Source organism: Heptranchias perlo, chromosome 2, assembly GCF_035084215.1.
Source record: "Heptranchias perlo isolate sHepPer1 chromosome 2, sHepPer1.hap1, whole genome shotgun sequence".
Classification (NCBI taxonomy): Eukaryota; Metazoa; Chordata; class Chondrichthyes; order Hexanchiformes; family Hexanchidae; genus Heptranchias; species Heptranchias perlo.
The window spans coordinates 127,491,955-127,517,233 of record NC_090326.1 but is presented as its reverse complement, the minus strand read 5'-3'; the positions used below and the strand labels follow the sequence as shown (position 1 = coordinate 127,517,233).

At 42.4% G+C, this 25,279-nt stretch overlaps 1 protein-coding gene across 10 annotated transcripts in view; it reads left to right on the top strand.

Annotated features, from left to right (window-relative positions):
- The window catches only part of nebl (nebulette), a 352,049-nt gene extending 328,359 nt beyond the window's left edge, over positions 1-23,690 (top strand). For 7 of the 10 annotated variants that reach the window (XM_068007102.1, XM_068007096.1, XM_068007097.1 and 4 more), the window contains 4 exons: positions 5,088-5,180; positions 8,862-9,005; positions 19,017-19,141; positions 22,505-23,690. In XM_068007102.1, the coding sequence (XP_067863203.1) occupies positions 5,088-5,180; positions 8,862-9,005; positions 19,017-19,141; positions 22,505-22,681 (539 nt within the window). In that variant the 3' untranslated portion in view covers positions 22,682-23,690. The remainder of the gene's footprint in view (positions 1-5,087; positions 5,181-8,861; positions 9,006-19,016; positions 19,142-22,504) is intronic. The other 3 variants (XM_068007103.1, XM_068007100.1, XM_068007094.1) reach the window with 2 other exon arrangements.
- Positions 23,691-25,279: the final 1,589 nt, after the last annotated feature.

The window sequence follows — 25,279 nt, the reverse complement described above, 5'->3', positions numbered from 1 at the left end:
GCAGTATTTTGCGTAGTGTAACACAGCTTTCTTCTGGTTCTTCCTACCTTTGCTAGGACAGATGGTTAGTTCTGGCAATAACTTCAGCAATTGCGTCAACTGCTGCAAAGTTGTGGGATTGAATCTAGACCAAAAGGCTGAAGCAGAATTATACCGGTCAAAATGATGCCCATGTTTAACTAATGTAGGGGTGGGAGGATTTTTTCTATTTTCACTTCCTCCTTGCTTAGCTCGGTTGAAACTGTTATATAATGGTTTTGCCTGTATGTAAGAAACATTATCATTTTGACTAGTTAATTCAATTGGCAATTAAAAATAGAGCCCATATGTATTTAGATTGGAGGGCATATTACTAGTATACAACTGGAATTTTCTTGTCGGTGGAAGCTAATAGTGATTCTATCTTTAATAGCCATATGATGGTAGTTCCGCCCATCTCTGAGTACCACAAGTGCAGTGCTACAGTTTGGACTCCACTGATGGTAGCCTGTTGACAGAGGTGAATTAGTGGTACTACTGGTAATACTACTGGTGCAGCACTTGATTATCCACTTCTTTTAACATTAATACTAGCACTGAAGCTAGATAGTAGTTGGTCTCATCTCTGTCACCACCCAAAAAGTTGCTCCCTGACCCAAGCCATGATATAGCCTCATATGATTCTAGCTGCACACATTAAATGTTACGTTAAAAATCACATTTTAAATAAATAAAAATGAACTTTTTGCTTCTGTTATCCACCTTTATTGCTCGGTGAATTTTGCAAGAAAATATTTTCCCATTGGTCTGGGGAAAATCATGTCCATATGTTTGTGTTTTTAAAGAACAACCAAAATGGACTCTGTCAACAAAATGATATGAACTCAGATCGGCATTTGTGCCGCTTTGTTTTGTGATATTTGCAAAAAACAGTACAGGTGGGAATAACCTTGAACTTAGATGCTGCATTGTGTGTCCTTCCTCTGACAGACCACAACCAAATATGGAGGAGGTATCATGTAAATGCAGGTGAAGGTAACATATATTAAAATAATTAAAATATTTAAATTGCAGAGCTGCATGTCACAGAGCACTGAATACCAATGCAAATAGCAGCATTGAAGTTGCCAGTCTCTCTGTTTTAGCTTTTCTATGCATCTTGTTGTTTCTTCATATTATCGTATTTAAAAAGGCAATATAGACTCAGGGAAAGTTCACATGGATTATATCTTCAACAAAATGAATAACGAAGGAAAAATAATAAAAAGCTTCGTGTTGATAAATAATGATGTCACTGAATTGGTAGATCAACAAAGAGCATTAAATGTGATTTCAAAATACAGGGGTAATTTTAACCCCCAAGAACGGGTGGGTTGGGTGGGGGGTGGGGGTAGGTGGGTAGTGAAAAGCCCTGGTTTTTTTTGTAGCGCGACTGCAACCTGGCTCCAATGCGCCCACTTCCAAGTTTAACATGGGCACATTTGGATGTGCGCGCACGCAGACGAATCTCGGAAGTTGCAACCCCGATTAATGCAGGCGGGTGGATTGTTATTGAGGCAATTTACCTACTTGAGGTAAGTATTTTTTAATTGATTCTTAAGCAGAAACAAAGTTTACTTCTCCTGCTCAGGTTTGCCATGGCTTCTGAATCTCGCCATTGAAATGGAGGCGAGATGCAGCCGAAGTTGATTTGGCCCTTTAAACACATCTCAATAAAAGCTATGGGATTGCAGCTATCTCTGTGTTCTCAGCAAATGTTTGGCTGATAGTTCTTTGTTGAGACTGAGCATTCTTGAGTTGAAATATATTTACCAAAAATTTGGAGCCTCTCAAACTGACAAGATCAGGATGGGGTGGGGGGTGCAATGGATGTATTCCAGAGGACATCTGAGGAGGAGGAAAATGACAATCCAGGGCAGCCACATAGTGCTGTGTTGGGATCTGCAGGTGCACAAGAGAGAGGATCTGGAGAGCAACAGAGGGGCCGAGGTCACAGGAGTCACTACCCACGTGAGAGGGTGTACAGGCAGAGGCTGAGCTTCACGGACCTTTCTGAGGAGCAGTGCCCACGCAGGCTCAGATTGAGCTTGCCAGGTGGTCGCAGACATCAGCAGCCTCCTTGAAGAAGAGCTTCTCCCTGGTGGCCACGTATTGCCCGCTGCAGTTAAAGTCACCACTACCCTCAATTTCTTCGCCTCTGGGTCCTTCCAGGGCGCCACTGGTGACATCTCCACGATGTGTCATTCGTCTGCATGTAAGTGTATAAGGCAGGTGACGGATGGGTTGTTTCACAGGGCGTCCGATTACATGAACTTCCCCCGCGACGACATCACCCAGAATGAATGGGCTGTGGGTTTCGCCTCTCTGGCTGGCTTCCAACAAGTGCAGGACACAATTGATTGCACACGTGGCAATCTGAGGACCACCACATGAGCCAGGAGTCTTCATAAACCGAAAGGACTATCACTCCATCACTGGTGTGCAACCTCAGGAAGAGATTTCTGCAGGTGTGTGCCAGATTCCCTGGCAGCTGTCATGATTCCTTCATTTTGCATCAGTCCAATCTTCCAGACAGGAGATGGACTTAAAGGCTGGCTTGTTGGAGACAAGGGATACCTCTAGCAAACTTGGATCATGACACCTGTGAGGAACCCCACCAATGAGGCACAACAGCGATACAACCCAGGGTGAGACGTGGGAGCGCTTTGAGTGGAGTTCCCACTTCCATGTCCCCTTTTGCCATTTTCCCTCTCCCAGGCCAGCACCATATCACTCCCACCACTCTGCTGGACAGCAGCTTGGTGGACATCTGTGACATGTTATAAGGCCACGGATAAGGTATCTATCATCCTGTTGAATGCGGCAGATATGTCCTGCACGGCCATGGGCGTGGCCTGCATAGACTCATTTGAGAGCAGTGCTTGAAGCTCCATGGGGGTGGCCACTCTCTAGTGCAAGAATGTCTGCAATGGAGTGTTGGAGTTGGACGACTCTATCCTCTTCGCTATTGTGGAGAATGTGCATGTCACATTTTCCATTACCTCGCAAAGGTGTAGCTGTACCTCCTATTATTTTCCTTCTGAATGATGGCTTCTGGGGTTCAGCATCTGTGTCCAGCTGAGCACAGCTTGGAGAGGAGTGCGCTCTCCTACGCGGACTCTCCACAGCTGCCCCTGCCACCAGTGTCTGCTCGAGCTCACTTGTGAGTTATGAATCACCCAACTAACTGGCTAACAGGACCCACTGAAGTGCGAGTATCTGCGCTGGTGCATGGCTGTATGTCCTGTGATGATGCACCCTTGGAAGGAAAGAGGTCCTCTGAGGAATCAATGTCATCCATCTTGCCACATTCTTCTTCTACGCGTGTAGGCCCTGGAAGACAATAGAAAGCGATATAAATTAATCATGGAGAAGTTACAATCTTGCCAATCGCCATATTCAGGTTTCTCATAGTTCAGTCATTGATGAAATAAAGTTCATCAAGTGTGTGAAAGATGTTTAAATTCTGTCACCAGGCACCTGCGGGTTCCCAGTCTCTCCATTTCCGATGGATAGGGATGCAGATGTCCCACTTATTGCCATGGTCTCCTCCTCTGCATCTGTGAGCTGGACTATTTGAGGAGGTCCACCTCTAGTCCTTGCCAACTCCCTTGCATTTTGGACTCTCTTCTCCCACAAGGGGCGAAAGAACAGACCTGCGAGTGACTGAAGAAACGTATTCACCTGATGGATGCAGTGCATTGGGTGAGACTGACTATTAGTCTCCCGCTGATGCATCTGTATATCAGACAGATGCATCACATTGCATCAGGGTTGGGGTGAGTGGCAGTGATGAGTGCACAAATGGAGAGGTGAGCAAGTGCATAGAAAGTGAAAGATGGTTGCTAGTGACACTTAAGTGGGTGCGAGGAGTCTTGTGTTGGAGTAGGCTTGCCAATACAGAGTGGGGGGGGGAGGGGTGTTGTGCACCACAGGATGTGGATGAATCAGTAACTACTCACTTTTCCTGACCTGGTCAGGTCATTAAACCGCTTCCTGCACTGCACCCAAGACCTGGACATCGTGCTGCTGCTGCTCATCTCTCCTGCCACCTCCAGCCATGCCTTGGTGGCAGAACCAGGTTTCTTTTTCCCATCGCTTGGGTAAATTACCTCCCACCTGGTTCTCAATGCACCCAGCAATACTTCAGTGAAGCATCAGTAAACCTGGGTGGTGCCTTTGGTCTCTTTGAATCCATCCCTCTATTTCTTCCTTTCTCCTCCAAAATTCATTTTTGCATTGACCCTTTAAATTGTGTCATGCGGTTGCGCAGTACGCCCGCTGCGCAGCTTGGAGATCTGAAACCCAGAAGGAAAATTAATGGCCTTCAATTGAGTTGCGATCGCAGATTCCAACGTGCTTACTTCACTTCCGGGTTTCCCATGCGAAAATCTACCCATCCGCTGAGTTCCTGGCTCCAGGTCAAAATCATGCCTACAGTTTAAATAATATATATGTGTACACACAATTAAGAGCGTCATACTTCTTGTACTTTACAAATGATATGTAACTGTATTGGGTTAAAAGATAATATCTGTAAATACTTCCATCAGTGGCTCAGTGAGTTTCTCAAGTAAGTCATTGAATCATACAGACCAAGAAGGCCCTCGTCTAGATCCTGACTGCCGAATTAGCTGATTTCAACAAGGTGGTGCTAGGGACACTGCAACAGGCCTCAGTGCCCTGAATTAGGGAGGGGGAAATGGGCAAAGGTTTCTGCTCCGGATTGCTATCCATTAACTCTGCGGCAAATACGTGTGTGCAAACATTGAATGAAAATGGGATCAGTTTTGGCTATGATTTCCCATGTGATCAAATAGCCTGCTAATATTAACTGAGAAAGGTGACACATGAATAATAACCTCTTGGGGTAAAATGCCAGAGGGTGTGCGGCATCCATTAAACTGTAGGAAATCAGTGCCTTGAGGAAAGGAGGGGGAAAATTGATGAGGAAAAAAACTGTTAATTGTGCATTGCCTTTTTAAACACCTGCTTAAAACTGCATGTAGCTCAGGCTTTACTGTCTAAGCTATTAGCATCTCTCATATCCTTTCCTTTTCTACTAAAAGAATTTAAAGTATGGCGCACTGATCCTGGCTCCATCTTTGACTTTGATCCTCTTGAAGACAACATCCAATCCAGGAGTCTACACTTGCTCTCCGGTATAGCTCCTGTCTCCTTTTAAGTTTTACTTTCTAGTCTAATTACCTTTTATGTAATGGAAATGCAATAATGCAGATTCAGGAGAACTTGATATAAAACGTTGTATTCAGATGCAAAGAATAATTATGTGTTGTCATAGTACTAATGAGTTTTTATCCTTTTTGATTATAAGTTGAACTATAATTAAAATATATTAATTATCATTAAGCAAAATTCATGGGAATCCTTGCATATCATAAGCCAATTAATCAGTTATTGAAGCTTTTGACAGGAAATGACTGACTCTGAAAGATGAAGGGAAATAAATTCCATTCCCATTGTTACATGGGATTCAATCGAATATTACGATCGAATAATAATTAAAATACATGACAAAATAAAGGTGTAAACTTCCATTGGTTACACAGAAGCTATTAATATGAATAATGATTAATCATGGTAAACACATCATGCCATTCTCATTTGCCACTTTAGTTCATTTAATATAGCATGACACTTTTCCAAGCACAATAGTACTTTAGACAAATTACATTAAGTTATTTAGCATCTTCAGCTCCTCTACTTAAAGTGTGATTTATTCAGGTCATCATAGGTGATCTTGTTTATGGTTGGTTTATTAAATCAGAGAAGGAAAGAAACTGCTATTCCCTCAAGTTAGGCTAGTCCTCTCAGAAAAGGATCAATAAGTTTTGTTTAGTTAATGAAAACCTAATGTTAAAGAGTTGCAGTTAATAAGTTTAGTGATTTACGAAATATTTAAAGCCTAAAATGTCTTGTTGAGCCTAAATTTGGATACAGCAGAATTAAATAATTTGCATTACTCCATTACTGTTAACGCTTACATTTTTGTAATGATGTGACATTCCTGAGTGTTTAGTTCAATACAGGTTAAAATGTAGAGCAAGCCTTGTTGAGCAAAATTAGTTTAATATGCATATGTTCTCAATCAATGATTCCATATAGATGACTTCCAGCAAAAGTTGTAAAACAAATCTAATGAATGATACAGTACTATAGCACTGATGCACACATTTTCTGAAAATAATGGACACATGCACTATTTGTTTGAAAGATGCTATACAAACAGATATATTGCCTCCATTACCAAAACTCCTGCTCTGCTCTCATCTATAATGGACACTTTGTGCCATGTAACTTACCCACTTTACATATACAGAAATAGGCAAATCATGAATTTTGGTATGTATGCACTGTTATCTTTTGCTGAGTTTGTACTGTACGTCATGGAAATGGTGCATTCCCAGTGCACATATCAGTTCACACAGCAGTAAATAGTAGTATTACTAGGATTCTGACTTGCACATTCATAGTCAGACTTAATACTGATAGGCTTGACGTCGGTTTGGGATCCGACTGTGCATGCGAAGGAGTCACTGCAGCTCGCTGTCTGGGTAAAAAATGTAAGGCAGTTGATGTTTCGCAACCTGCAGCTGGTGCAGCTATCTCATTCTTCTGCAAGAGAGGGTGCACTGGAGTGGAACACGGTGATCCAGTGGTTCTCTTTGGCAGACAACTTGGACTCCAAGCAGCCAATTGGACCTGGGATTGAGGCTTCAGAGCTAGTGAAGGGCAGGGATTTTTCCACTGTCTTGGTGCTAAAGAATGGATGGGGCCATTGCTGCAGGAAGATAGAGCCAGTTTTGGGTCTCAGAAAACTGAAGGGTTGTTAAATCCCCCACAAGTTGTAGATACGCCCCTGGTATTTGTGTTAGTAATAAAGTAATGCTTGCTTAACTTTTGATAAGGATAAAGAGAGTAGCTTTCTTTTTAAACTCTGATTTAAATGTAGTCTTCTAAATTTATTAGTAGTCAATCCAAAAGGTCACAAAACTACCTCAAATGTACAGTGGTTAATATAGTTTTTAATTCCATCAAATGTCAGCATACTTGTGGAAAACCAATAACAGACATTCTAGTTTTAAGAGAAAAGTTCATAGTAGTATCGTAGTATGGTACAGCACAGAAGTAGACCATTCAGCCTATCGTGCCTGTGCCGACTCTTTTGAAAGAGCTATCAAATTAGTCTCACTCCCCTGCTCTTCCCCGTAGCTCTAATTTTTTTCCCTTCAAGTATTTATCCAATTCCCTTTTGAAAGTTATTATTGAATCTGCTTCCACCACCCTTTCAGGCAGTGCATTCCACATCATAACAACTCGCTGTGTAAAAAAATGTTTCCTCATATCGCCTCTGGTTCTTTTGCCAATCACCTTAAATCTGTTTCCTCTGGTTACCAACCCTTCTGCCACTGGTAACAGTTTCTCCTTATTTACTCTATCAAAACCATTCATGATTTTGAACACCTCTATCAAATCTCCCCTTAACCTTCTCTGCTCTGAGAACAACCCCAGCTTCTCCAGTCTCTCCACATAACTGAAGTCCATCATCCTTCTTACCATTCTAGTAAATCTCTTCTGCACCCTCTCTAAGGCTTTGACATCCTTCCTAAAGTGTGGTGTCCAGAATTGAACACAATACTCCAGCTGAGGCCTAGCCAGTCTTATAGTATGAAAATTTACATTAAAAAAAATATTCGTAAGTTCCTAATTGAATTTTAAAAGCATCTCAATTTAAGACTTGATCTTAAGTCACTGTTTATTAAACTAGTCATTATTTCTATATATGAATAAATGAATGCGGAATAAAGGACCACAGTACAAGGGGGTCAATTGTTTTTGGGTGTCTATTCAGAATAGCATTTACAGTAGGCACCAAAATGCAATTGACAGTTATTTTGCCTCATAAATTTTAACATGGGCTGAGGAGATATGCCAGCTAGGATAAGAGCAGAAGGTTGCATTCTGCAATTAAATTAGTTATTTTGCCAATCCCTGCCATATACAGAAAGGGCCTTCTTAGGGACTGGGTGCTGAAGTGTATTAACACACTGTTCTTTCAGCTGTGGGACCTGGGGTTCAAATCTAGCACAGACTGATGGGATGAAGATTTACTGTCACTGCTGGATGTTAGAATCCCAGGTGAAATGCTGATGTGGGAATGCTTGATTCTGACACTGGGTATCAAAGCCTTAGAGAGGGTGCAGAAGAGATTTACTAGAATGGTACGAGGGATGATAGACTTCAGTTATGTGGAGAGACTGGAGAAGCTGGGGTTGTACTCAGAGCAGAGATGGTTAAGGGGAGATTTGATAGAGGTGTTCAAAATCATGAATGGTTTTGATAGAATAAATAAGGAGAAACTGTTTCCAATGGCAGAAGAGTCAGTAACCGGAAGACACAGAGTTAAGGTGATTGGCAAAAGAACCAGAGGCGACATGAGGAAACATTTTTTTTTTACACGGTGAGTTGTTATGATCTGGAATGCACTGTCTAAAATGGGACAGCACCAACAGTCTTCTGAATAAGCACAAAAGTTCATTGAAACAGTCCTTGTGTGCACAATTCCCTTTTTTGAATCTAATCTGTTAGCTGCTCTTCAGTCTGGGGTACAGTCATCACCTCAAATAGTACATTAACACATATGTACAATTCCCTGTGACTTTGGATGAAGTCATACTTGAATAACACTAGGAGAAAATCAGTCTCTGTATATTTTTTAAATTGGTGAAGTTTTGAATAACATTTAGTAAGTAGTTTTTCTTTGTTCTGTCATTTTGCTATACACCAATTTTCTTTTGTATGCTTTCCTTCCCTTGCTGTAGAAAAGGCAAAACGCTATAGTAAAGAGTCTCAGTCCACAGGTGTGGGTAGTATAAGTGTTGGAGATGAAAGGTCAGAGATGACTGAGCTTAACCCCAGCTTCTCCAGCTACAGTGAAAATACAATGGAGCTATCTGAAGAAGGAGGTACATAAATGGCAATTTCAGTACTAACATTGCACATCATTGCATGTAAAGCACAATACTCTAATCCCGTTATAAAAAGGAATTGCATTAGTCACCATCATTTGGGGTACATTGAGGGTGAATTTTAGCTTAATTTGCACGGTGGGAAATGGACAGGACTCGATTAGCCTCTTTTTTTGTACCCTGCCTGATTTTACTTTCCATTAACTTAGGATGGTTGTAAATGGGCAGCCGAAACGACTCCATCACCTTACCATCTGGCGGGTTTGGTTAAACTTACTCCCAATTGCCTTTTGGTTCTAATTTTTAAAAATGAGTTAGTCAAATGTCATTTGCGCAGTAGTTACACATATTTCTAACTAATATAATTTGAGTCGTAATCTTTTCAATGGTAATGTCAAAGTTCAGTATTGATTTTGATTTTTGCTATCCTGAATTATTCATGAAGTATCTGCTTGTCAGTTGGAAAAAGTGAGGGATAAGCTATAATAAGACACACCTTTTGCTTTGTAAGATAAGTTCTAGTAGTGCTATTAGGGTTGGGCAATAAATGCATGCCTTGCCAGCGATGCCCACATCCCGAGAATGAATTTTTTAAAATTTCAGCAGTCTGTGGATTAATGCAAAACTCTGAGATTTTGCTTATTTTACATCTAGACCTCATGAGATTTAAAGTGATCTTGAGACAAAGGTGGAACTGTGAATGCGGTTTTGTAGTGTCTTTGCTAGTAATATGATCATGCAGCATCTGCCATCTGGGGATATGTTTAGGACCAAGAACTATCATATTGTGTTGTCAGTTCAGAGCCTGAAGTGCTTGTTGTGATGGCTTAATGTGTAATTAAGTCTGAAATATCTGGTGTTAGGTTTAGCCAGAAGACCATCCAGACAGCTGTGGTTGTCTCATCCTGATTTCGGTAGTGCAACAATACGGTGTGGCATTATATTATCATTACACAACTTCCAGTTATGTGCTTGTTGTTGTCATTTCTCTATTCAGAATTCCCATTTCTTGGCATTGTCAACCTTCTAGAATCCAGAATAGCCCAAGTCATACAGTTTAAATAAGGATTAAATGATAATAAGCACTTGCAACATAAAGATGTTATGTTGTCCACCTATTTTTGCACGCTACCCTGGTACATTTATTACAAGATAACTATTAAGTTTCTAGGTGTTAAAGGGTTGGAGCTTGCGGATAAAGTGGTAAAATAACATTTATGTTGTTGTAATCTAAGTCCAGTGATCAAGGGGTAAATTTTAACCCCCAAGAACGGGTGGGTTGGGGGACGGGTGGGCAGTAAAAAAATTTAGTTCTGGGAGCAGGACCAAATCCCGGCTCCAACCTGCCGACTTCCAGGTTTGACCCATATGCATCTGGGTGCGTGTGTGCTTCTGAAACCCGGAAGTCCCACCAGCACTTAAAGCCGGCAGGCCGATATTTAAAGGTCCAATTAATGCTGTTGAAGCAGTTAAGGGGATTACATTTTTGTGTATTCAGCCAGACAAACTATTTTAACTTTCTCTTAACGTGCCTCCTATGGCCTCTGAAAGATGCCATGGAAACAGAGGCGAGTTGCAGCTGGCACCCATATGGACCTATAAACCAATGATTGACACGTGAAGAAAAGGTGAGTTTTTACAGCAGGGTAATCAGTTCTCTCAGACAAACCTTTGGCTGGAAGTTCTTTGTGTTTAGACTGAGTTTCTTTGTTCACACTCAGAATTCTGATGTTCACACATATTTACCTACATTTTGGACCCCCTCAAATTGACATCATCAGGATGGAGGGCGCAGTGGATTTATTCAGCAGTACATCTGAGGAGGCGGCACGTCACCATCCGCGGCAGGCACGGGAGTTGCAGGTCCACAAAACAGAGGTGCACCACGAGGACCAACAGAAGAGCAGAGAGGGGACCAACGGAGGGGTCGAGGTCGCAGGAGGCACTACCCATGTGAGAGGGTCTACAGACAAAGGCTGAGCTTCCTGGACTTCTCAGAGGAGCAGTGCCTACGCAGGCTGCGATTGAGTCACCAGGTGGTCGCAGACATCTGCAGGCTCCTTCATGCAAAGTTGCCACACTTTGCCCGTCATAGTTAAAGTCACCACTGCCCTCAATTTCTTTGCTTCCAGATCCTTGCAGGGAGCCACCGGTGACATCGCCGGGATCTCTCAGTTCTCTGCACAAGTGTATACAACAGGTCATGGTTGGCTTGTTTTTCAGGGCATCTGACTACGTCAACTTCCCTATCAACGACATCAGCCAGACAGAGAGGGCAGTGGGTTTCCACGTTCTGGCTGGCTTCCCACGGGTGCAGGGCACAATTGATTGTGTGCACGTAGCAACCCGAGGACCTGCACATGAGCCAGGACTGTTCATCAACCAAAAGGGATATCGCTCCATCAATGCGCAGCTGGTTTGTGACCACCGGAAGAGGTTTCTGTAAGTGTGTGCCAAATTCCCTGGCAGCTGCCATGATTCCTTCATTTTGCATGAATCCAACATCCCAGCCCTCCTCCATGCACAAAACAGACTTAAGCTGGCTCCTTGGAGACTAGGGATACGCCCTGCAGATGTGGCTTATGACCTCTTTGAGAAACCTCACTAGTGAGGCACAGCAGCGGTACAACGACAGTCACATCACGACCAGGTCAGTCGTTGAACAAGCCATAGGAATACTCAAGATGCGCTTTAGGTGCCTGTATCGATCTGGGGGAGCCATTCAGTATTCATCGGATGTGTAGAATAATAGTCGTGTGTTGCGTCCTACACAACATCGCTCGGTGAGCGGCGGGAGAGAGCGAGACCAGAGCGGGGATATAAACAGCGCGGAGAGAGCGAGAGTTCAGTCGGTGAGCGGCGGGAGAGAGCGAGACCAGAGCGGAGATATAAACAGCGCGGAGAGAGCGAGAGTTCAGTCGGTGAGCGGCGGGAGAGAGCGAGACCAGAGCGGGGATATAAACAGCGCGGAGAGAGCGAGAGTTCAGTCGGTGAGCGGCGGGAGAGAGCGAGACCAGAGCGGGGATATAAACAGTGCGGAGAGAGCGAGAGTTCAGTCGGTGAGCGGCGGGAGAGAGCGAGACCAGAGCGGAGATATAAACAGCGCGGAGAGAGCGAGACCAGAGCTTACTCTGAGAGCGAGACTCTGAGACCAGCGGCAGAGTTCAGGGTGACGTCACCAGTCAGAAAGTGACGCGGCACAGGGGAGGCAGCTGATTGGTGAGTAGGTTCAGGTGAGTATTTCTACCATTTTACTGTAAGTAAAGTAATAAGAAAGGGAAGATCTGCAGATTTTATAGCAGATAGTGTTTTTTTTTTAGTGAACCTAGGTCCCTAGTATAGTTAACATTTTCTAATTTCAACGTAATTTAAAAGGGGTAACTAAGCTAAGGCAAGTCATGGCAGCAGACCTCGCACCCGTGATATGCTCCTCCTGCAAGATGTGGGAAGTCATGGACACTACCAGTGTCCCTGCCGACCATGTGTGCGGGAAGTGTGTCCACCTGCAGCTACTGACCGATCGTATCTCGGAGCTGGAGCTGCGGGTGGACTCACTGTGGAGCATTCGCGATGCAGAGAAACTCGTGGATAGCACGTTTAGCGAGTTGGTCACACCGCAGGTAAAGGGTATACAGGCAGGAAGTGAATGGGTGACCACCAGGAAGAGTAAGAGATGCAGGCAGGTAGTGCAGGGGTCCCCTGTGGCCATCCCCCTCTCAAACAGATATGCCACTTTGGATGCTGTTGGGGGGGGATGACTTATCAGGGGAAGGCAGCAGCAGCCAACTTCCTGGCACCACGGGTAGCTCTGCTGCACAGGCTGGGAGGAAAAAGAGTGGCAGAGCTATAGTGATAGGGGACTCAATTGTAAGGGGAATAGACAGGCGTTTCTGCGGCCGCAACCGAGACTCCAGGATGGTGTGTTGCCTCCCTGGTGCAAGGATCAAGGATGTCTCGGAGCGGCTACAGAACATTTTGGAGGGGGAGGGCGAACAGCCAGCTGTCGTGGTGCACATAGGCACCAACGATATAGGTAAAAAAGGGGATGAGGTCCTAAAAGCAGAATATAGGGAGTTAGGAGGTAAATTAAAAAATAGGACCTCAAAGGTAGTAATCTCAGGATTGCTGCCAGTGCCACGTGCTAGTCAGAGTAGAAATAGGAGGATATTTCAAATGAATACGTGGCTAGAGGAATGGTGCAAGGGGGAGGGATTCAAATTCCTGGGACACTGGAAACGGTTCTGGGGGAGGTGGGATCAGTACAAACCGGATGGTCTGCACCTGGGCAGGGCCGGGACTGCTGTCCTAGGAGGAGTGTTTGCTAGTGCTGTTGGGGAGGGTTTAAACTAAAGTGGCAGGGGGTTGGGAACCTGAGCAGGGAGAGAGAGGAAAGCGTAACAGGAAGGGACAGAAGGTATGGAGTAATAGGTAAAGTGTTAAAAAAGGAAAAAGCAGGAACTAAGCGTCACAAAACAGATTTGAAAGTTCTTTATCTGAATGCACGTAGCATTCGTAATAAAATGGACGAGTTAACGGCACAAATAACTACGTATGGGTATGATCTTGTGGCCATTACAGAAACATGGCTGCAGGGTGACAACGACTGGGAATTAAATATGCCAGGGTATTTAACAATCAGGAAGGACAGGCAGGAAGGAAGGGGAGGTGGGGTGGCTATGTTAATAAAGGAAGGAATCACTGTAATACAGAGAAATGATATTGGGACAAAGCATCAAGATAATGAAACAGTTTGGGTGGAGATAAGGAATAATAAGGGAAAAAAAACATTAGTGGGCGTAGTATATAGGCCTCCTAATAGTTGCAACTCTGCTGGAAGAAGTATTAATCAGGAGATAGTCGGGGCATGTAATAAGGGAACAGCCATAATTATGGGGGATTTTAATTATCATATTAACTGGACAAATCAAATTGGGCAGAGCAGCCTTGAGGACGAGTTCATTGAGTGCATCAGGGATGGATTTCTTGAGCAGTATGTAACTGATCCTACAAGGGGGCAGGCAACCTTGGACCTGGTCCTGTGTAATGAGTCAGGATTAATTAATAATGTCCTAGTTAAGGATCCCCTTGGAACGAGCGACCACAACATGGTTGAATTCCATATCCAATTAGAGGGTGAGAAGGTTGATTCTCAAACAAGCGTACTGAGCTTGAATAAAGGAGACTATGATGGTATGAGAGCGGAATTGATTAAAGTGGACTGGGAAAATAGATTAAAGGGTAAGACGGTACATGAGCAGTGGTGTTCATTTAGGGAGTTATTTTACAACTTTCAAAATAAATATATTCCACTGAGGAAAAAAGGGTGTAAAAGAAATGACAGCCATCCGTGGCTAAGTAAAGAAATCAAGGATAGTATCCGACTAAAAACAAGGACATATAAGGTAGCCAAACTTAGTGGGAGGATAGAAGATTGGGAATTCTTCAAAAGACAGCAAAAAGTAACTAAAGGATTGATTAAGAAAGGGAAGTTAGATTATGAAAAGAAATTAGCAAAAAATATAAAAACAGATAGCAAGAGTTTCTATAGTTATATAAAAAGAAAAAGGGTGGCTAAGGCAAACATAGGTCCCTTAGAGGATGAGACCGGGAAATTAATGGTGGGAAACATGGAGATGGCAAAAATGCTGAACAAATATTTTGTTTCAGTCTTTACAGTAGAGGACACTAAGAATATCCCAACACTGGACAAACAGGGGACTCTCGGGGGGGAGGAGCTAAATACGATTAAAATCACTCAGGAGATGGTACTCAGTAAAATAATGGGACTCAAGGCGGATAAATCCCCTGGACCTGATGGCTTCCATCCTAGGGTCTTGAGGGAAGTGGCAGTAGGGATTGTGGATGCTTTGGTGATAGTTTTCCAAAATTCCCTGGACTCAGGAGAGGTCCCGGCAGATTGGAAAACTGCTAATGTAACACCGTTATTTAAAAAGGGTAGTAGGCAGAAGGCTGGAAATTATAGGCCAGTTAGCTTAACATCTGTGGTGGGTAAAATTTTGGAGTCTGTTATTAAGGAGACAGTAACGGAACATTTAGATAAGCATAATTTAATAGGACAAAGTCAGCATGGCTTTATGAAGGGGAAGTCATGTCTGACAAATTTGCTTGAGTTCTTCGAGGATATAACGTATAGGGTGGATAAAGGGGAACCAGTGGACGTAGTGTATTTAGACTTCCAGAAGGCATTCGACAAGGTGCCACATAAAAGATTATTACTTAAGATAAAAAATCACGGGATTGGGGGTAATATTCTGGCATGGGTGGAGGATTGGTTATCGAACAGGAAGCAGAGAGTTGGGATAAATGGTTCATTTTCGGACTGGCAACCAGTAACCAGTGGTGTTCCACAGGGGTCGGTGCTGGGTCCCCAACTCTTTACAATCTATATTAACGATTTGGAGGAGGGGACCGAGTGCAACATATCAAAATTTGCAGATGATACAAAGATGGGAGGGAAAGTAGAGAGTGAGGAGGACATAAAAAACCTGCAAGGGGATATAGACAGGCTGGGTGAGTGGGCGGAGATTTGGCAGATGCAATATAATATTGGAAAATGTGAGGTTATGCACTTTGGCAGGAAAAATCAGAGAGCAAGTTATTTTCTTAATGGCGAGAGACTGGAAAGTACTGCAGTACAAAGGGATCTGGGGGTCCTAGTGCAAGAAAATCAAAAAGTTGGTATGCAGGTGCAGCAGGTGATCAAGAAAGCCAACGGAATGTTGGCTTTTATTGCTAGGGGGATAGAATATAAAAACAAGGAGGTATTGCTGCAGTTATATAAGGTATTGGTGAGACCGCACCTGGAATACTGCATACAGTTTTGGTCTCCATACTTAAGAAAAGACATACTTGCTCTCGAGGCAGTACAAAGAAGGTTCACTCGGTTAATCCCGGGGATGAGGGGGCGGACATATGAGGAGAGGTTGAGTAGATTGGGACTCTACTCATTGGAGTTCAGAAGAATGAGAGGCGATCTTATTGAAACATATAAGATTGTGAAGGGTCTTGATCGGGTGGATGCAGTAAGGATGTTCCCAAAGATGGGTGAAACTAGAACTAGGGGGCATAATCTTAGAATAAGGGGCTGCTCTTTCAAAACTGAGATGAGGAGAAACTTCTTCACTCAGAGGGTGGTCGGTCTGTGGAATTTGCTGCCCCAGGAAGCTGTGGAAGCTACATCATTAGATAAATTTAAAACAGAAATAGACAGTTTCCTAGAAGTAAAGGGAATTAGGGGTTATGGGGAGCGGGCAGGAAATTGGACATGAAGCTGAGTTCGGATCGGTCAATGCCCTGTGGGTGGCGGAGAGGGCCCAGGGGCTATGTGGCCGGGTCCTGCTCCGACTTCTTGTGTTCTTTAGATTTGTGGTTGGGATCAGATCAGCCATGATCTTATTGAATGGCGGAGCAGGCTCGAGGGGCCGATTGGCCTACTCCTGCTCCAATTTCTTATGTTCTTATGTTCTTAACAGAGAGGGTTACAGGTAGATGCTGTCCCATGCGCTCAAGAAGCATCTGCACCTGCCTTCAACATTGAAGATGAGGAGGAGGATGATGGGCAACCGATCGGCAGAGCAGTGGCACACCTGGCTGCTCGTGATGCCGGGGGTTACTCGTATTTGATAGATTCTCATAAGGAGATCGGCAAAGTGAAGATAGCCAAGTACTCAGACAACCTGGAATGACCAGCCCCACCATCAACACCAGTACCCCCCCCCCCCCACCACCCCAATTTGCACGAAACAGTCCTAAAGCCACATACACCCATTGTAAACACACCCAATGGGTGGCATCAAGTCTCGCCGTTCATGATGAAGGACATGAAAGGGACTCAATGGTCAAAATGTGGCAGTGTAGGTAAAAATTATAACATTTAATGTGCAGGTAAGAAAAAAACAATTATAAATGAAAAACATGACATTGCTTCGCCCATCTGGAGAGGAGGCAGCATTGGGGGTACCGGTTGAGGGGGGGAAACGGGTAATATGTGGGAGCGCTTTGAGTAGAGTCCCCACTTCCATGTCTCCTTTTGCCGCCATCACTCTCCTGGTCCAAGGCACACCACTCCTACCACGCTGCTGGACAACAGCTTGGAGGATGTGTGTGATGCCTTTATAAGGCCAATGCTAATGTACCTATCTGCTTGTTTAAGGTGGCAGAATGTTATTCACCCTGAGTCTGCATGGCCGTTGTCAGGGCCTAAATGGACTCATCTGTGAGCCATGCTTGAAGCATCATGGAGGCTGCAATTCCTTCCATCACACTTACCTGTGCCACCAGTCCACTAATGCTAGAGGTTTACTCCTCCATCCTCTCCGCTAATGTGGAGACTGAGCGTGGCAAGTCTTCCAATACGTCGCAAAGGTGCGTCTGTACCTCAATCATTTTCCTTTTCAAGGATGACCCCCGGGGTTCAGCATCTGTGTCCAGCTGAGCAGAACTTGGAGAGGAGTATGCCCAGCGACGTGGACTCTTCACAGCTGCCCTGCAACCAGTGTCTGCTCGTGCTCACTTGTATGTGGTGACTCACCAGTGACAACCCGACTAACTCTCTAATAGTATTCACCGAGCTGTGAGTATCTGTGCTGGTGCCTGGCTCGCTATAATGTGACAGTGCTCCCTCAGACATGGAGCTCCTCTGAGGAATCGCCCTCGTCCATGTCGTCGGCCTGTTCAGCTCTCCTTGAAGGCCACGGAAGAGAACATTCAAAAATATTAAGAATCATTGCAGAAGTGATGTTACGATGAGCATCCTGAGGTGTGCAAGAGGTCAATCGTTGATAACATCAATCCATGTTGTGTGTGAGGGATGTTAAAGTTCTGTTACCGGATGCTTGCAGGGTGTCAGTCTTGGCACCTCTGACGGCCAGGCATTCCTGTGTCCGGCTTAGTTCCAACGCCCCCTCCTCCGCCTCTGTCAGGGCCACTATTTGTGGTGACCCCCCTCCAGTCCTACTCCTCTCCCGTGCATTTTGCACTCTCTTCTACAAGAGGAGAAAGAACAGACATGTGAGGGTGATAGGGTCACCCGATGGATGCATTGCTTTGGGTGAGGCTGTCCATGAAAGAGATGCATCAGAGGGTGACTATCATGATTCATCAGGATTGGGGTGAATGCGAGTGTTGGGCCTAATCTGACATCCTGACACTAGGCATGGGCCATATTCAGCAAAAGTTACTTGGGCACACTGGAGTAGAAAATGGTCAGCATTTTACACGTTTTTTTGGGTGTAAAACTTGAATGATGTATGCCAATTTCTGGGCGTGAGGTCCTGCACCTAATCTGCCCTGGCAGCATGGCCAACGCTATATTGGTCCTCATTGTTTTTAGGCATCTCTGGCCTGAAATCAGCGTTGGACCAATTTAAATATGCAAAATGAGTGGAAAAACTAGGTGCAGCATTACTTCAATCTGGAGTCCTGAAACCTTGCTAACATGCTGAGAATTTTTTCACTACTGAACCATCAAGAGATGTATCTTGGGCCTCTAGTCCGAGTTTAGCAGCTCTTAATTTGAGGGAGCCGTTTCTTGTTCCGTTACCGCTGATTCCCAATTTTAATGCTGCTGGTTTTGGCGGCAGATGGGGCTCCTTTCCGAGTCCGGTGGGAGCTTCATTAATAAATGCAAATTGGGGTCCCATTAAGTACAGGTAAACCTGTTGGGAAGCCATCGAGGCCCTCTAGGGTAAATTTTTAAAAAAACTTTCTTTAATGGGGCCAAGGGCGATCGGTCGAGTTGCTCCCTGGGTCTAGTCAGAATTTCCGGCCCTTTGTGTAGATAAAAATAATGCGCAAAAATTGGTATTTGAAAATTTGATCTGATTCTAAGAGGCAACTGGGGTTTAGAGCAGGGCACCTGGAGTTTATTCAGACTAATAGATTTTAAATTGTGTATGAATAAATGCAAATACAAAATTAAATTAAAATGTGCTAAAATTGTAAAATTTTATTTTAGATAAATTGACTTTTTTTTCTATTATTGATTAGCTGCTGTGCTTCCTGGAGCATACCAGCAGATGCATTCCCCTCATTCTGCTGGATATGGCTATATGCATCAGTCCAATGTTTCCTCTATGAGGCCGCAGCATTCTCTTCCTCATCCAGTCAATATGGTGAGTAGACCATAGTGTCGTCAGTGATTAAAGAGTGACTTTTTTTGCATTTTATTTATCATTAGATTAATTATTAACTACTTCCTTTTTAAAAAGAAAAGTTAATTTTCCACTAACCAATTGAGTGTCATTTTCCTTAACTGTGTGCAAACATTCTGTGGGTAAACCTGTGTATATACTTCCCAACAATGTGACTGAAAAAACAAGTGTGAGAGACTGTTAGCCTTGGCATGTTGGAATTGTGTTTGTATACTAGGAAGGAAATGGCCTTTTGTTCAGAAACTTAGTTACAAAAAAAGGGAAGAGGGTGGAAAGCCAGTAAAATATGTATGGTTGCATAACTTGTGTGCTACTAAAAAGCATTCAAAGCATAGACCGCATTACATAATCTTTTAACTAAATGACACACAGCATCATTATTACACTGGTTTGTGGAATGGGTGAACTGTGGTACAGACTATTTCACCCCTGAAGAATTGTATAAAATTACATTACTGAGTAGGTCCAAGTCAACACATTTTGCTATCTGCTTGCTTCATAGTGGCACATTGAGAGTGAGGGATGAAATAAATAAACATGTCAAATGATTTTGAACACCAAAAATAGCAGTGAATATTACAGAACAGACATAATCACCAACACAATACAGCATCAGCATATAGCAAATAATTTAGTCTGACATCTTAGCAGAAAATGAATGAACTCAGAATTTCTTTTTTAAACAGAGTGCTTTTATCAACTACAATACTTTTAATTTTATAAGGTATATTGTTATTTACATGAGATCAACTTCAAATTATCACTTGATAATATTGTTTTGCAATTTCTCCTAAGTATCCATTTCTCTGTATATAATGTAGTTTTACTCCCCATTTTATGAAGAAAAATAATCTTTTTTTAAAAGTACTGATTTCTGAGCTGATTGGAGTGAGGTGCTGCTAACATCACACTCATTAAACTTTCATTAAACATATCGGCACACATCAGAAATAGATGTTTACGAGTTACTGGCCCAGAATTTCCTGGAACTTTTTGGCATAACTAGTGCATAAGAGTGGAGTTGCACTAGTTTTTTCCAAGTAAATTCACACTTAACTGTCAGTTTTACGCCAAAACATCACTACATGTGGATTTCCTTGATCGTTTGCGCCACCTCCTAGATACATCCATCGAGATCCTTCTCCACTCATTTACATGGCCCCGCCCCATGCAAAAAACCATCTCAAGCGAGTTTCCTGCATTTACGATAGTATTGCACCGGCGTAGATTCTCACCCAAAAATGTAAGCGCAGCAGGATCTGAAGTCACCTGATATTGGCATAACTGGAGGATTAACTGCATTTCTCAAGTCTGAAGCTTCAACTTTTTTCTTAAGAAATAGACACTTCTATAACTATTGATGCTTTCTTGTTCAATAATATCATGTCCATTATTACAGCTGCAAACAAACTGACCCAAAGTGGAATAAAGTAACTCATATAATCATAATATGCAATTTATGTTATAATAGATACACATTGTTGTGATTTCAAAGCAATAATCTTATCTCAAGGTTCAGATGTTATTCCATTGCAGAATAGCAATGAGACCATTGTTTTGTAGTCATTCCCAAGTATCCATTATTCTATATGTAATGCATATCACTCTCTCTTTAGAGAGAGGGAGTACTTTTACTTCCCCCATTTTATGGAGAAAAATAATCTTTCCATTGAGTTTTTTGAAAAAAGATTTCTCAGCTGTTTGGAGTCAGGTGAGCTCAGAGTCCCTACCTCCTATCCCGCCCCATGATATCACTAATGCAGAGCCTTTTGGAGTGGCTTCATTATGAGCAGCAGGGGACGTGACTTTGGACCAGCTTGAGAGTTGCCAAGGAGCCATAGGCCACAGGACAACCATGTTATTGGGTGTGTATTCTGCATCCTCCAGTCAGCAGTATGAGTTCCTGTGGTGCCCTGACTCTCAAGCTGGTCCAAATTTTAAGACACGCATTTTCAATTCCAGGACGTTCCCTGTTGATGTGAAGCAACAGCCTAGCACAGAGGGAAGCTCTGTTTTGCCTGGCTCTCAGCAGCTGAGAAAATTAACCTTTTATTTTAAAAAAGGGTTACATTTTGGCGGCTATTCATTTTCAGTAAAATGGGGGAGTACACTGAATAAAAGTACTCCCTTAGATTTGCTTTCCTTTTGAAGGTACTTATTGTTTCCAGAATTGAATTATGATAAATTTATATACTAAACTTAAGAAGATTTATGTTTCCTGGAATATTTCTTCAGGAATCCAAACTGAGGGGTGACTGAATAGTGATTTACTGTTATAAGCATTGTTAACCTTTGACTCATGCAGTTTGTTCAGTATGATTTACAATTGGGATGAAACCATAATTGCTTCTTTAGTTGTGGTAATGTTTTTGATCATGATTTTCTTTTTTAGCTATTAGAATTGGTAATGACTTATGGAAATTTGGAAAAATATACTGTGAATCCATTGTTCCTATTTTTGATGTAGCTGATCTCATTATGCTAGTCTCTGTATAATGAAATACAAACTCATTACAACTTAATTTTTTAAATAAAGTATAATGCATATTTAGATGTTCAAGTAAATTGTCCATAATTATATCCTGTTATCAGCTATATGAGTAAGTATGGAATTTTTTCAGAATCTGTGCGATAACTTGGAGGCATGGCTTTTGTGAAATCTCCTTAAATAAAACAACTGCAGAAATCACACCACAATAGACCTTCATTCCCACACCTGTCAAAGTTTATAGATTTCTTCACTTTTGGAAGCTGGATGTTGCCTGCGACATTTAAGCCAGTCAGACTTGGCTCAATGGTAGGACTCTTGCCTCTGAGCCAGAAGGTCACAGGTTCATGCTCCACTCCAGAGACTTCAGCACATAATCTAGGCTGACACTTCAGTACAGTACTGAAGTAGAGGTGCTGTCTTTTGGATGAGACATGAAACTGAGGCCCCATTTGCCCCCTCAGATGAAAAAGTCCAACAGGTTGCCTGAGAATAATTTCACATCACACCAGTTACAGTTACAACAAGTAGAGCATTCCTTTAGAACCTTCTGCAAAACATGGAGTAATATGTATGCCTTTACTAAACATTGTTGTATTCATTGAATGGCTCTATGCCCTGCTGCTGCTCTCAGGCAACTTCATATCCAAATTATGTTACACAGTTTCCATCATTGAGGGGGTGAAACTGCTTCACATCAACTTAAACTATTTAATATAAGCGGCCTACTATTTTATCTTGTTTTTTTTGTGAAGGTTCATTGTTGTTTGTATTTAGAAAGTAACTCTTCATGTAGCAAATCTTTGCTGCAGTAATTACATGTCTTTTCATTGCAGAGGACATACCGAGCAATGTATGACTACACTGCTGCTGATGAGGATGAGGTTTCCTTCAAGGATGGTGATTTCATCATCAACGTACAAGCAATTGATGAGGGTTGGATGTATGGCACTGTCCAGAGAACTGGAAAAACTGGAATGCTTCCAGCAAACTATGTCGAACCTCTTCACTGAATCCAGTTTCTCGCCGTTTGTGCTTAATCCTTTATTTTTATTACACTAAATGGTAATTAAAATGTCAAAAGGGAGAGATGAATCTGTTAAGTATATTAAAATCCTATTTACTATCGAAGTAGCTTTTCATTATTGTATTACTGATGTACTCTTAGGCCTTTCTAAGAAATTGTTCTTCCTACTGACCAATCTAATCATTCAGTAGGAAGGCAGTATAATAGACCATGGTTTCCTGCAGTCAGTATGGCTTTTAATAATGTTGATGTATCAACATTGATTGTGCTAGTCTTTAACAGCAGAACAGAAACTTTGTCAGCTGTTGGGTTTGTGTTACAGGTTATGATCAGCTCTGATCATAACTTACTGTATCACAAGTGTGATAGAATATATTGCTGTGTGCAATTTTGCTTAGTTTGCTTCTAGAGTATTTACAGATTCCTGTTTTTGCAAAGTGTTTTAAGTTCAAGATACTCGTCCTGAAGATAATGTGTTACAACTGAATGTGGGCTAATTTTGGAGAGATTTAATACTAACTAGTGCACATTTGTATTTTGCCTGTGAGATGCACAAAGATTGCTAATGTCAGCTGTATAACTTGAAGTATTTCCTTAGTGGAACTTTGTCTTTCTTCCTATGCACTGTGGTTATCTCAAGCACTTTCTTTACACTGAAATGAATTGTCCATGTACAGGTCGCTCTGTAATGTTTTATTCCAGAAGAAACGTTTGCCTTTTTAAACTTTGAAGTAATTTGGGTTATTAGAAACTGAGGTCCTAATACACGAGTGTCATCTGGTTTGGTTTGCTTTGCTTTGCTTGGTTTGGTTATTGGTTATGCATGCTTTGTCTGCAATGTCTTGTTAGCCAATAAAGACAGTTTATTGAATTGGTTATAAGGTAACTCTCATTAACTTTTATCCTGATGAATGAACAGTTCTGTATGACTGGCACAACAATGCTGTGACTAGTGCCATAAAGGGTTAAATAAAGATACTGAAGTATGTACATTCTTTTGACTGGTGATCAATATTTCTTCCAAAGCCAGAAAGCTATTGCACTTTACATGCATACTGTACAAACATTAAAATTCTGTGTAAATTTCTGAAATGTTAGCTGTTGCTACTACATGGGATATTTTAATTTTTTTCTGGACACTATGGGGGAGAAATTCAAATTGGCCCGTTTCCGGCACTAAATGGGTGCCGCGTTTTGAACGTGCGCCTGACACCAGTGAGAGGCCCAAGCCAAATTCGGCATATGCCTCATTTAGATTAAACTGGCGAGCTGCAGCCGCTAACGGGGCATCCCAATGCAACGTGCCGGTCAGGGCCGTAAGAATTTCAACTGGCTCTGACTTCGATCCAACCCGCAGATAGGTCCTGAGGGGGTTGCTGGGGGAAGGCAAAGCCTAAGGGGGTGAGCCTGGGAATGGCAGCAACCCCACAGTATTTTTGTGGAAACAGGAAGAGCCTGTTTCAGGCTGGCTGGCACCTAGAAGTTACTGCCTTCCAATTTGATAGCTGACGCACTTCCAGGGAAGGTTGGGCGCAGGAGATTGCAACCCAATATTTGTCCCCCTAATGTTGATTATTCACGCCAAAATATGGGTGCAAAAATATTAAATTTCTTCCCCCATGAAGTTGATATTTATGCATAAGCCTCAATTTTCACAGCAGTTTTCTACACTTTTTTCTGGTTATCAATTCCTTAATATCATGATGGAAAATCTACTTGGCATAACCATGTGTAAATTTGATTTAATCTTCACCTACGTGTAGTTGCCCTATTTTAAGTTTTGAAATAAATCACTAGTCCAAGTGCAATGAAAATATTGATTACAATGCAGGAAAGAATTCCCACCCCCATCTCCCCTGTTTTTTCTCTGTGCTCAAATCTATACTATCGTCCTCAGTTTTAGAGAGAAAATAGTTTCATTCCATCAGTCTTAATGCATTTAGAGTTCAGGGCCCAAATGTTCAATATTGCCCAAAACCACTATCACTTCAATCCCAGTTTGATGTAATTTGTAATATGTTGCTTAAAGTATGTTTTGGGGGGGGGGGGGGAGGAGGAAAGAGTAAAAGTTGTCAACCTTTCATAACAATTGCACAGGACAGCATAAAATATTACATTTTAACTATCACAATTCAACCATTAATGCCTTTCTAGAAATACTGTTCCTTTCTTATGAGCATGTAATATTCAGGATCGTGTTTGTTTAACATGAGTAGCCTGGTCCAAAACTGGACCAATGTGGGGCAGGTGGAGGGGAGGAGGTAGACCTGGTAGCTTTAGGTCTGAGGTTTGCTTTGCTGATGAAAATTCATCACCACCTCAAGAACTTTAATAACTAATACCAGGGATAAGCAAATAAGTGGAAACATTACTTTTATTTTTAAAAAAGACTTTGGGTGTCTATTTTACTTGCCAAACATATCTGAACAAAACTGCACCAGTGACATCCATGGGTACAATCCACAATTTAATTTGATTAAGACCATTTATTTTACAAAATAGTTACTTAGAGGAATCTGTATCCATGGAACTTGCTGATTGTGGTGGTTTCAATCTTTCAGTGTAAATTTATGCCTGACTAGTA